Genomic DNA, 14,578 nt, shown 5'->3' with positions numbered 1-14,578 from the left:
TGGTTTCAGTTCCCAGTACCCCCCAAAAAAGTCTCCTTTCTTAATTCATACTGACCTCTCCTACTACTATTCCAAATAAGTGAGGATTTGAACACTATTACTATAGAATGAAGGTAAGATTAGAAATTTATTATTAATAATAGCTTGTGCTTTTAAGGAACTAGCTGTCTAAAGGATAAAATATTCAAAGTACCTCTATTGTTCCCTACCCCCTCCACCCATCTAAACATTAATATAATACAATATGAGATTTTAAACTTCACAAATGAATTGCTAATTGTCTGCTAAAATTCTCAATTAAATGTTTTAAAAGTTCAATGATGCATCAACTTTTGAACACAAGGCCGAGATATATAAATTCAAAACGATATGCTGAATGGGGAAAAGAAAAACAAAGTTTAAACTCAGAAAATGTTTTGGGATTGCAATAAAAAATGACAATATTTCATTCTTATGGAACATGTCTGTACCTGAACACATCCAGCTAACATCTCGTAGAGAATGTGAGCACGTTTTTTCATCACTCTGACATCTACCATGGTAGAATCTGCACACTGACCATTTTGAATTGGATTTATAAATCTATTCCTGAACTCCTTAATGGATCCAAGCAAATTTTCCTTGATAAAGTTAACCATACAATGATCTAAAAGAGAAGACATTAATTCAATAACATTAATGAACCTTTAACTTAGAAAAATTCCCCCAGTGAATTGCTGACCTCAAAACCACATATCAATCCAAATGAAGGTAAAAAGAATATCCAACTGAGTGTAGAATAAACATTGGTTACTAGTCTGAAATACAACTAGATTACTTAAATAAGGTGAGAAACTGAAATAAAAATTATCCTTAAATACTAGACAGGAATTTTTTTGAAAAATGACTTTTAAGAGACACAACGTATAAATCACATGGTCTACAACCCCAAAAATGATTTTCATATGATTCAACTATCCTATGAAGCAAACATAGATATGAATAAAAATAATAAAAGGAGATAATAAGCTACCATACAAAAGATTATATTAAAAAACCCCATTACCATTAGTCATTAAAATGGCTGTCAATTGTCCAATACTACAATGTGAAGTAGTATTTTATAAATGGGATAAAATAATAGAAAAGGGAAATTAACAGAGATAAACCCTAAAACAAAGATAAAATAAAGCCTAAAGTTAAACAATAATCAGAAACTCAAATAATAAAATAGAAAACAAGTTATTGTAAAAATCTGTGGAGTAATGCAGCAAAGAAAGTCTAAATATGAGAAAGAGAAAATGTGGGAGGGTATAATGGAAAACTCAATTTGTTATTTGCTAAATGATTTCACCTTCCTTCTTTAGTGTCACCACACACATAAGAAAATGAAGAAACTTCACAAGAACACTCTTCCTTGAATTTACTCATCTATCCTCAGCCTCAACAAACTATTCTGCAATAGATTTAGCATGGTTTTTCATCTCCAATGCCCCCTTTCTAAAAATGTTCATATTGGGCATTTCCTTTTATTTAACAGTACCTCCCCTAAAACTGAGTAAGTATCTTTACAATATTTCCTGAGTAAAGAAATGTGCCTTTGTAAATTTTAAAGTATTTCAGACTCATAATATTTTATATTTTTATTTACATATTTTTATCTGCACAATCACAAGGGCACATCTTTTGATGGTAGTTCATCAGTCATTTATAAAGCATCTCACTTGGAAAATATGGTATTCTTTCACAATAGACTAGGATGGACATACATGGATCATAGTCAGGAACTACACCGAACAGAGAAAAGGCTAATTGCAGAAGTTGCAAAAATACACTTGAGGCAAACCAATACTCTACAGCATAATTGCAGAAATAAACTCACACTCAATTAGGTTATTTTGAAGCGGTGTTCCTGTTAAAATAATCCTCCTCCTTGATCGTATAGAATTCATAGCTTTTGAAACAGCAGATGCTTCATTTTTTAGAATATGGCCTTCATCACAAACAACAAAGTCGGGGCCTATAAAAATGTATAAAAAATGCTTAATATAATGAAACTAGAAATGTGATGCACATAAGCAAATTTAATCCTCTTAGAGCACTGTTTTTTCAGGAAGATAATAAAACATTAGGAGTATAATTATGTTTATCTGCTGCTGTATTTGGTTAATATGGCATTAATTAGTATTAATTATAACACACCAGAAGAAAATTAAAGTAGTATTATAAATGGTACTTAAGGTCCACTAAATGAGTATACAAATTTGGACAAAAATAAAATGTCAACCATTGTAAAACAGAAAAGAAAAGCACCAGGGGACAAAACATGCCTCAAAAAGACTTGGAGTATTCAATAAAGCAAATATCTTTTAGTTTCTGAAGATAGTATTTTGGCATTCGCATATTAGGTTAAACTTACTGGCAAAGGCTAACAGCGATCTAGATATACATATAAAGTGAAATTACAAAAGTTACCTTATAAGAAAGAATATAATAAATTGGAAGAAGTCAGTCAATATTTCTAAATTATTCTTAATAACTAGGACTCACTGTTGGGGGAAATTGAACTAGAAAAGTATCATTAAACTGGTTGTTATGTGGGTATGGGTGGAGAGAACACCACCTTTCTTCTGTAAAAGATCTCCCAGTTGAGAGTGACTCAGAAGTAACACTATGACCTTTTTAAAAAAAAAAAAAAAAAAAAAAACCTTTTTTTTGTCTACTGAAGTATCCTACCTACACAATTTACTTGCTGGTTGACATACACACATATATTACTTAAATACTGCTCTTAGCAATACCAGCTATCAAACTTCATCTGTTACACATTAGAGAAAATTCATCTTCTACATGACTTTAAGAAGTCACTTCTGGGCTGGGGCTGGGGCTGGGGCTCAGCAGTAGCGCACTTGCCTAGCATTTGTGAGGTACTGGGTTCGATTCTCAACACCACATATATCAACAACTAAAAACTTTTTAAAAATTAAAAAAAAGAAGTAGTAACTTCTGAGCTGGGGTTGTGGTTCAGTGGTAGAGAGCTTGCCTAGCATGTGTAAGCCCCTGGTTTGATTCTCAGCACAACATATAAATGAACAAAATAAAAGTCCATTGACAACTTAACAAACAAACAAACAAAAAAAAGAAGTAACTTCTTCAGAACAACAGTTGAAAAATAGAATTGTTAGTCAAGAGTGATGGGTATCTTCTGAAAGTCCCAAATCTTGATGCAAAAATACCCAGGAAGACTCATTAAGAATTTTCGCCACTTGGCATATAGTATAATAAATAATTCTAATGTCAGTTCTGATCTTACATATACTACTCTACATTTTGAATGGATAAAGTTTCCCTAGAATTCAATATTGTGCCCTGAACCCATTTGATTTTTTGCTTATTTTAATGTTTCAAAACATTAACTGGAATCATTCTATCTTTTTTTTCTTACCTCTGTGTCCTTTGATCCACTTAGCTCTTGTTGTCCCTTTTGCATTACCTACTACTGCCTTGAATCCCATCATTTTCTTGTTTTGATCTTGCTTTTTATTATTATATCCAATCTTTTCTTTTTCTCATTTGCCCAATTTTTTTCTACTCCCCTCTTCAGTCCCTATAGAAATTAATAGTAATTTGACTAATAGTTAAATTTTCTACCTATTCCAGAGCCTGACGATTAATTTTATACCTACAGAGAACGTTTTCCACAAATTTTGGGGGTTTTCCCCTAAGGTTTATTAGTATGTGGCTTTGTTCTAAAGTGATAGTAGTAAATAGGGCTTATTGTCTCTCAAAGTGGTACTGATACTGGGTACAGCAAAGAACACATGGTGAATGAGAATATCTACACCTGAATATTCACCCCATGGGGGGGCACTTAAAAGAAAGCTCACTAAATCTTCCCTTGCATAAAAGTAGAAGCTATATGGGCTGGAGTTGTGGCTCAATGGTAGAGCACTTGCCTAGCATGTGTGAGGCACTGGGTTCGATTCTCGGCAATGCATGTAAATAAATTTTTAAAAAAAAGGTACATTGACAACTAAGAAATTTTTTTTTAATTAGAAGGAATAATCATCACAGCAGATGAGTAGACATACAAACATCAAGGGAACAAATTACCCCAAACAGCTCACAACGCTTTACCAACTGATACCACTGAGACCATAGTGGAGGAAATGTTAGAGAAAGAATTTAGAAAATTCATATCTAAAATTTTCAATGAGCCAAAAGAAAATGTAAGGAATGAACTCAGAGAAAATACAGGAAGTGAAAGATCATTTTAACAATGACAAAGAGAATCTGAAAAAGAAAACACAGAAACCCTAGAAATGGCAGACCTAATAAATTAAAAATTCATTTGAAAGTATCATCAATAGATTAGAACACTTTAAAGACAGATTTTGAAACTCTGATAATCTTGAAAGTAATTCATCAATAAAGAAAAGATGCTAAGAGACTATCACAAGAATATTTTTAAAATCAGGAATACATTTAAGAGACCAAATTGAAGAATCACTGGTGTAGGCAATGGCACTGAAATATAAACTAATGAAATATATAACTTTTTCAATCAAATAATATCAGAAAAATTCCAAATTTTAGAAATCTAAATAAAAGAAGCATCTATAACCCCATCTAAGCAAGATCAAAGAAGATCTTCTCTATAACACATCATTAAAATGCTTAATATATAGAATGAAGATAGAACTTTCAAAGCTGCAAGAGAAAAATGGTGGGTCACATTTAGAGTTTAAGCGAACTAGGGTGTCCAATGATTTCTGAACCTAGATCCTAAAGGCTAGGAGGGCTTGAAATAATACATACCAAGCCTTGAAACATAACAAACAAATACCAACCAAGATTGTTATATTCGCCAAAGCTGTCCTTCACACAAGAAGATGAAATTAAACCTTCCAGAATAAGTAGAAACAAAAGAATTCATAACTACTCAGCCAGCACCACATAACATACTCAATAAAATACTACATGTGGAAGAAATGAAAAATAAAGCCAGCATCCCAGTAGAATAGTCACAAAAAGGAAAATCAATTATACATTAAAATTTAGAAATAAATCAAAACAACAGGAAATAAAAATCATATTCTATAACACTAAAAGCCAATGATCTAAATCTCTCTGATCAATCAAAAGACATATATTCAGCTCCTGAGGCTGAAGCAAAAGGATCACAAGTTCAAAGCCAGCCACAGCAATTTAGCAAGGCCCTCAACAATTTAGTGAGAGCACATCTCAAAACAAAAAATAGAGGCTGGGGTTGTGGCTCAGTGGTAGAGCACTTATCTGGCATGTGCAAATCACTGAGTTCAAGTCTCAGCACCTCATATAAATAAATGAATAAAATAAAGGTCCATCAACAACTTAAAAAAAGAAAGTAAGAAAGAAAGAAAAAAGAAAAATCTGGGGATATGGATCAGTGGTTGAGTGCCCCTGGCTTCAATCCCTGGTATGAAACAAAGAAAGAAACAAAAATATAATTGGCATATTAGCAGAGGGGATTAAAAAATAAGGCACAATCATATTTTATTTATAAGAAAATCATCTCATGGGCAAATATTCCACAAGCTAAAGCTGAAAGGATGTAAAAAAATATACCATGCAAACGAAGACAAAGTAAACAGAGGAAGTTTCTTGCATATCAGAAAAAAATAGAGTTTAAGACAGAATTAATCCAAATAGACAAAAAAAAATTCACTTCATATTGGTTAAGGGAATCATCCAACAAGAATATATCATGATGGTAAATATGTATGCCCCAATCGTCTGTGTACTGTCAACATAAAACAAAACTGCAATATAGAACTGAACAGACCAAAATACAATAATAGTAGGTGATTTCAACACACCTCTCTCACCATTAAATAGGTCATCCAAAATAAAGATTTGTCAGAAAAAAAAGTACTATAAATCAATTAATGAGGTTATGTTTTGATAAACTCACATTTCCAATACAAGATTATAAATGCATTCAGTACACCTCACCTACGGAACTCTACCAAAGGCGATAGTTTAGCAACACAATATACTATAGAATTTTGGTTGTTTACCCCCATGATCAAATGGACAACTGAGAAATAGAGCTCACATTCTAAGAGTATCTAACTAAGAATTGGTAGTTCAGGAAAAGAGCAAAATTTTAAATTTGAAATACAGTTTCTAAGGATGTTTCAAGATGGTTGCATAGAGAAGGGCCCTTTTCTGACTGCTCCGTGACATGAAACCAAGAAAGAAGTCAGGCAGCTTCTCAGCAAGGTGGGTGAGCAAAAAACCGGGGGGGGGGGGGGGGGGGGGGGAGGTAATTGAAATTTAATTCTGGACATTCAAAGCGGGTGGGGACTTATGAGATTGGATATAATAAAATAAGGAAAACATCCCCAGCGCCACAGCCTCTACAGTAGCTGGAGACATCAGCAAGAGCAGTCTTTCCACAAGCAAAACTGGGAGATAAGCTCGGGCCAGTAGCTGAGGGAGACAATTCCTGGCAAACCCGAAAGTTTGACCCGAAATACAGGCCCAGTAAAAATACACTGCACGACACAGAGTGTAATTAAGTGACCAGGAGAAAAATCAAACGTGGAGAGAGGTTTACTCAGGAGACAACTGGGCATGGAAACCCAACCAGCTCTTCTGTTCCCCTTCCCCCTATAATCTGGCTGCTTATAGGACCAGCTGGGAGAGATGTCATGGCCATGATTTCTAAAGGAGTGGGGAAGAGATTGAGGTTGGAGACTGAACTCAAGACTAGGAAAGGTGGGGTCTACAGATGACATAGTAGACTAAGAACTGGCTCCTCCACCACACAAGTGGAACCCAGGAAAGACCCCTGGGGAGCAGTCTTCCAGAGTGCACCAGCAATTGTTAAGCCTGATGATCTCGAGACCAAATTTGGCATTCAGCGAATAGCCTGGAGCCTACCTAAGCCTGAGCCCTCTCTACTAATTCCACTTATGGGATTCTCTCACTCCAGCAATCCATCTTGAGGGTGGGGAAATGTGCCCCAGTTGACCCCACCTAACACCACTGAGAAGAAAAGCTAAGAATCTTTTGAACTCCACCGCAAACAATTCTTTAACTTTTCGTTGAGATTTGCCTTTTTCTTTTCTATAATTGTGACCTAATGGTTCATGGACATTTATACATATTCATATTTGTATTTTTTCTAACATTTTAAAAAGCAGTTATTTTTCATGGATCAAGTTTTTGATGAATAGGATGTTTGATTAATGTCCTTCAGTTCTGTTTTATATTCTTTTGTTTTCAATTTTTTATATTTTTTTAAAATATTTTTTAGTTGGAGGTGAACACGATACCTTTATTTTATTTTTATGTGGTGCTGAGGATCGAACCCAGTGCCTCATGCATGCTAGGCAAGTGCTCTACCACTGAGCCCTATTTTTATTTCTTTAACCTAATTTTTTTCCCCAGGGCTGAGGACCGAATCTTATTTCTCTCACCTATTTTCCTTGATTCTCTCTCATTTCTTCCACTGAAATTGTTTTCCTCTTCACTCTTCCTTTAAATTTTTACTCCAATCTTCTCTCCTCCTCCATCATAATTATCACATCTTATATCACTTCTGCTCTCTCCCTGTCTACCATTTCAAATCATAAACCATTTTGGAAACTTATTGTTTTTATTCTAGGCAATAACTGATCATATTGTTTGTGTTTATTGTGATAATTAACATTGTAGACGTCATAGGACAAACTATTTGGTTTAATGCTGGGTACTGTTTGCATTAACTGTTATTATGATTAATCTCCCCCTAAATGGTGAGGTACTGGAAACCTTCAGGGGCACTATAAATAAGTCCACAAGGTAGAAACTCAGACTCATACTGTTAGAAGGGTAGAAAAACAACATGGAAAACAAGGGAACAATCACCCCAAACAAACCAAGATACTCCAATGACAGAGTGCATCAACACCACAGCAGAAGTGTCAGAGAAGGAGTTTAGAATTGACATTGTTAAACTAATCTGCAAGGTTAAAAAAAAAAAAAAGTTTCCACTGAAGGCTTATCACTTCATACCATTTTGCAGTTAGGGCAATCTCATCCATCCCCATGTGGCCTAAAGGTTTTCATTTCATCTTCATTTATGAGGGATAACTGTGTCAAGGGTAGCTTTGCTTAGTCACTCATTATGTTTCAGGTCTTAGTATGTATTATGCCAAGTCATACCAGCTTTCATGGTCTAGATTGAAAAATCAGGTAACATTCTAACTGGCCTATGAGGGTCTATAGTTATCTATATTATGATGTCGTTCACATTTAAACAACAAATAAAATAAGCTGATTTTATCTATATACACATATATGTACACAAAGGATTAATCTTACTCAAAGAAAGGTCTGCTATAAATGTCCTACCACATAAAGAGTGTTTAGCTGGAGACCTTGGAGAGTCCATACAGAGTAAGATGCACAGGGGGGTGGGAGACTTAGGCCATGTGGAAACTTCTAGACTATGAAGGATTTGGAGATCAGTCACAAGGGTGGTCAACCATACCTGTATGCCCGTGTCCAAAATGACCTTACCTGGTGGGTAACACTCAATGCATACTGTCACTCATTAATTGCTGGAAGAAGCTAGACCTCTGTGAATGATTCCACTGAAAGATCACACAAGAAATTATCTGGTGCTCTGCCCTATGTGCCTTTTCCTATTGCTGATTTTAATTTGATTTATTTTATTATACCAAACAATAACCCTGGGTATCATAGCTTTCCTTAGTTCTGTGTGTCCTTCCTGTGAATTACTGAACCTGAAAGTAGCTTTGATTGAGGACTCTAAATATTGCAAACTAAAATACATGCTTCTGTAAGTACAAAAAATGTCCGGAAAAATATACATAAAATGATAGAGGACTAAGAAGGAAGGAAAAGTTTATGTTCCAGCACACAATCCTTTTTCTTCTTTTGAATTTTTTAAATATCTTTTTTAGTTGTAGATGGACACAATACCTTTATTTGTTCATTTTTATGTGGTCCCGGAGATCGAAGCCAGTGCCTCACGCATGCTAGGCAAGTCCCTACCTGTGAGCCACAACCCTGGCCCCTTCAGTTTGCATTTTGATTAAGAACATAAATTACATTTGTAATTTCTTTAACTTAAAAAGACTATTAGTTAACAAAGCAGTAGGGGGAGAGCAAGCCCAATTCTTATTAATGATATCTGAGAAAACAACTCCAAAAGCTAAATTTTGTTGTTTACATTGTATTTACTAATAGTAATAAATATAAGTTTCTAAGATAATTATTTTTAAATAAAGAATTTTAATGTTTAAACTAGGAGCACTGACATGAGCATGTACTCAGAGCTACTTTAAAGGCCTGAGTTCAGGAATTCAAGGTCAATCTGAGCAAAAGCCATTTCAAAAAAAATATTTTTTAATATTTAAAAGAAATGCAATTTAATTAGCATGGAAACATATTTTCTGGAAAATTTTATTCCCCAAAATCATACACAACTGAAGTAGTAGGGAATGAAAATATTTACACTTAGAAATAATTTAACAGAAAGTACAGGGACAACAGCAGCCATGACATTCTGGGCAGTAGAAGGAAAGAGATCTAACAAAATTATATAAGAAAATTTCTGTTCAAAATTCAAGACTGATGATGATGATGATGATGATGATGATTTGTACCAGGGATTGAACCCAGAGGCACACAACCACTAAGCCATATATCCAGCCCTTTATATTTTTCATTCTGAGACAGTGTTCCACTAAGTTACCTAGAGCCTTGCTAAGTTGCGACAGCTGGCTTTGAATTTGTGATCCTCCTGTCTCACCCTCCCAAGCTACATTACAGGTATGGATCGCTGCACACAAACTCAAGCCTGATATTAAAGGATGTTAAGATGGTTCAGTATACTTTTAATATTTATTCTAATTATATAGGCAGACATTATTGCTGAAATCAAATGATGCCATCAATATTGTACCACAAACACACCTAATGAACAATCAAGAACAGTAATGTTAATTAGACTCCAACAGATCAATTTGAAGATATTAAGTAGGAAAGTATGCTTTAAAATAAGTGGCAGGATAGGAGAGGAAAACAAAATAAAAGTCTTTTTATATACTGTTATACTTAAATTTATTTTTAGTGTATTACATTGTTATGTACTGGTAAATTTTAAAAATCAAAATATTAAGGAAAAAACTGATAAAATATTGGAAACTGTCCATGCAAGCCTACTGCAAAACCCTGAGACACTAAAACAAGGAGAAAGAATGAAAAGATGGTTGTCGCTTTAATCCACTAAGACTTTGGCTAATAGTTATGCAGCAATAACCAGAGAACCAGAGTTCACATATGAATACTGCTGTCCAAAAACTCTGGTCAGTTCTAAACAATTTCCATCCTAATACATGCTCCCACTATTCCAGGATTCTGTCCTAATAGCTTACACTTGTGAATTTATGACCTGATCTCATTCTTAAGAATCTGGTATCTCCTACCTCTTACACTTTACTTCCATCTTAAACTACAATTCAGATTTTTATGCCACAACATATCCAAAGTCAGGCCTTCATAAACTCAGCTATCACTTATATGATCCTTCACTACCACCAGTCAGACCCCAAATCAGAGAGGACAAATTGGGCAAAGAAAGAAAACATGTACTGGAAAAGCAAGTGTTTTGTTTAACAGATCCCTTCTAAATAGCCCGATACTTTAGATTTAGATGGAAAGAAAAATTATATAAAAAAGCAATTACTGCCAATACATTTTAGAGCTTACATATGCCTCTTAGTATATATTATATATAGTAATAGAAAACAGGGGATTCTCCATGCAGTTCAGATGATTTTTCCGATATGACAAACCAAGGTATCTCTAAGCTTCTTATATACTCTGGAAAGGAAATGAAAGGTAAGACTTCAAAGAATATTCAATAAAACCTAACAGAAAAGCCATAGCTCCAGTTAAGTGCTAACAAAGACAATATAAGTATTTATTTTTCAAAGTTAACAAAAAATAAACCAATTATCCAACTTACTAACCCTCATAAAAGGTATTTGTTTTTTAGAAAAAACACAGTTAACACCATAGTTAATTGAGCTTCCCAAAATCAAAAACAAGACAAACTTTCTCACAATTTACATGCAATATTGTATAGGAAGCTCTAGGAAGGTCCATTAGGCAAGAAAAATGAAATCAAAGAGCTGCGTAAAGTGGCACACACCTGTAATACCAGCAACTTGATAGGCTGAGGTAGAAAAATCCAGATGGAGGCCAGTCTTACTAACTTAGTGAGACCCTGTCTAAAACTAAAAACATAAAAATGAATGGGGAGAAAAACCTCCCCCCCCAAAAAAAAAAAAAAAAAAAAAAAAGGTAAAATGTTCTATGTGATATGTGGACGATAACACACAACAAAAGGGGAGAGGTGAAGAACTGAAGGTTAGACAAAGGGGAATGCAGGGAAGGGAGGGGGAAAAGGAATAGGGAAGACAGTGGAATGAATCAGACATAACATTCCTATGTACATATATGAATACACCACAATGAAGCTCTACATAATACACAAGCACAAGACTGGAATCTTAATTAGAATAAAATATGTTCCATGCCTATATAAAAATGTCAAAATATACTCTACTGTCATGTATATCTAAAAAGAACAAAAAATTAAAAATTAAAAAAAATTTAAAAAAAAACAGGGATGGGGATGTAGCCCAGTGGAAAACCAACCCTGGGTTAAATCAACAGCATGAAAAAGATAAAAAGAGGATCCAAGATGGCGGGCCAGAGGGAGGCAACATTCTGTGTCACTCCATGACCTGGGATTATACTGCTTCTCTACAAGCAACATTCCTGCTCATGCACAGAAATCACAGTCACATTGCAGTCCAGGGCTCAGCGTCAGAGGAGGTCTCCCAACTGTTTGCCCATATAGGACTACTGGGTACCGGAGCAGGACTATCGGCAGCAGCACCCACACAGAACTTTCAGCCACCCACCAGAGCAGAAATCACACAAGCCGCTCCCACACAGGACACCCAGCAGCTTCCCACAAACAGAAACTCCAGCCACCACTACTGTTTGGCCACCATTCCTGTTTGGAACCCCATCTGCCAACGTGGGGCTCCCCTGGTTGCCACCATCTTGGGACTCTGCAGCAGCGGAGATAGTCCCCTGTGTGCCGTAGCCTTCCTGCACCTGAGAACTTCACAAAGTCCCTGAACTCAGGCAACAGCCCACACACTACATGCCACAGAGCTCGTCTCTGAACTCATCTTCCAATGCTATCGCTTGGCTCCCCCCCACTTCCACGCATGACCCAACATCCAATAGCTGAAAGCAGGCACCTTCATCTTGGGTAACTTTCATCACTACCTTCAATGGGGGCAACTCCCAGTTTGGAACCCCGGCTGGCCAGGTACCCATTTCCTAACTGCCCCCTCTCCCCAGCAGCCACTACTCCAGCACAGAAACACCCTGGTTAGCTTCACCATCTTGAGGGCGAGATATAAACTAACAACAGATGACCCTACCTATTGGATGAGAAGGGAAGCAGGAAAGATACTGATCTCCAACCCAAACAATTCCTGTTTCTTCCTTCAAGATATTTTTTCCTCTCCCTCTCTATTCTCCCACCCTCATATCCCCATCAGATGTGAAACCAAGTACTTTGCATGCATTAGGATTTTGAGAACTAGGATGACTGAATAGTATATTACAGTTGTGTTGTATATTTTTCTTTTTTCCCCCCACCAATTCTACTATTTTAACATTTTTACTTTTCTTAATATATATATGTTTTATGTACTCCACTGTCTTCCCACTTACTTCTATACCCAAAATTACTTCCTCTCCCTTCTCCTGCTACTAATCTTCCTCTTTAGAATTCTCCTTCACACTTCCTAAGATATAATAACTCTATATCCTCACTTCCTACCTCCTCAGCATATCATCCTACTACTCACCACTGGTTCTTTGTCCACCATCAGAAACTGTAAATACTTTTAGAAGCCTACTGAGTATATTGTAGATAATAATTGAATTCACCATTTCTGTACATTGTGACCAAAGTATAAATGTCTTAATAGCAAACATTTTGTTTTTAGGGTGTATATTGTTTATTTTGGGATCTGTTAACATTGTCCTTCACCTCAAAAGAGAGATATTAGTTCCCTCCAGGGGCACTATAAGCCTATAGGGTAAAAATGGTAATGCCTGGGATCCACAGTGCTAGAAGGGAAGACACACTAGCAATATGAAAAGACAAGGGAAGTAAGTGCCCCAAACAAATCAAGATACCACATTATTAGAATGCATGGCCAGGACAGAAGGAGAAATGACAGAGAAGGAGCTCAGGATGTACATAATGAAAATGTTCTGAGAATTAAAGGATGCTATAAGAGCAGGTACAGGAAGCAAAAGATCATTTTCACAAAGAGCTACATAAACAAATACAAGAAGCAAAAGATTAATAGGGAGATAGAGGTTCTTAAAAAATAGAAATCCTTGAAATGAAAGAAACAATAAACTAAATTAAAAGTTCAACTGAAAGCAACATCAACAGATTAGACCACTTGGAAGACAGGACCCTCAGACAATGAAGACAAAATATATATCTTGAAAACAATGTAAAAATGAGTCTCATTGGTTGAGTCTCTCTAAGTTCAACACCCAGAACCAAAAGGGTGGGGGTGGGGGGTTAAAGAAAACCCACTACAAACTGAACAAGGTTTTGAATAAGAAATTTCTCCAAAGAGAATAAACAAATAACCAACAAATATATGAAAAGATGCTGACCATAATTACTCATTAGGAAAATGTGTGTTAAAACCACAATGAGATACTTCTTTATACCCACAAGGAAAGATATAATAAAACAGACAATGACAAGTGTTAAAGAATATGGAGAAAGAAGAATTTTCATGCACTCCTGGTAAAAAAAAAAATGGTGCAAATGCTGTGGAAATTTGGCATTTCCTCAAAATATGAACCATTATGTTACCATATAACCCAGAAATTCCATTCTTAGCTAAATATCCAGAGGGATGAAAAAATAATACATGCAGAAATAAAAACTTCTACATGAATGTTCATTGCAGCATTATTCCTAGTACTCAAAAATAAAAACAAGGTAAAGGTCCATCAATAAAAATATGGTTAGTATGCATACAGTGTAATATTCTTTGGCAGGGAATGTTAAGAGACTACTGATGCACATTTTAATATAGATAAACCTTTAAAATGTTAAGCTAAATCAATGAGGTAGATATTACATGATTCCATCTTAATGAAATATCCAGAATACGCAAATCCATAGAAACAGAAAGCAGATTAGTGGTAATGAGTGCTAATAGGTACAGAATTTATTTTCAGGGTGATGAAGAATTTCTGCATTTCCAATGGAATAATTGTGATAGTCACAGAACACTATGAAAATGTTTTGTTATGTGTAATTCTCCATAATAAGAAAAACTCAAGCTTTTTACAAACATAAGATCTCCTAATGTCACAGAACTTCAAAGCTAATGAAATTAATTCCTTCTCGCTTTTTGTATTCCTTTCACAGAAAATACTAAGACTGAGTATTTAAAGTGCATTTTTTCAAAAG

The 14,578-nt window shown here is 35.3% G+C and overlaps 1 protein-coding gene across 7 annotated transcripts in view; it reads right to left on the bottom strand.

Annotated features, from left to right (window-relative positions):
* Atrx (ATRX chromatin remodeler) overlaps positions 1 to 14,578 on the bottom strand; it is a 224,947-nt gene that overhangs the window by 81,305 nt on the left and 129,064 nt on the right. For all 7 annotated transcript variants that reach the window (XM_071606698.1, XM_027922953.2, XM_071606695.1 and 4 more), the window contains 2 exons: positions 1,862 to 1,999; positions 471 to 646 (listed from right to left, as the gene is read on the bottom strand). In XM_071606698.1, the coding sequence (XP_071462799.1) occupies positions 471 to 646; positions 1,862 to 1,999 (314 nt within the window). The remainder of the gene's footprint in view (positions 1 to 470; positions 647 to 1,861; positions 2,000 to 14,578) is intronic.

Source organism: Marmota flaviventris, chromosome X (genome assembly GCF_047511675.1).
Source record: "Marmota flaviventris isolate mMarFla1 chromosome X, mMarFla1.hap1, whole genome shotgun sequence".
Classification (NCBI taxonomy): Eukaryota; Metazoa; Chordata; class Mammalia; order Rodentia; family Sciuridae; genus Marmota; species Marmota flaviventris.
Note: the sequence above shows the minus strand (reverse complement) of the source record. Positions and strands in the feature narration are given on the sequence as shown.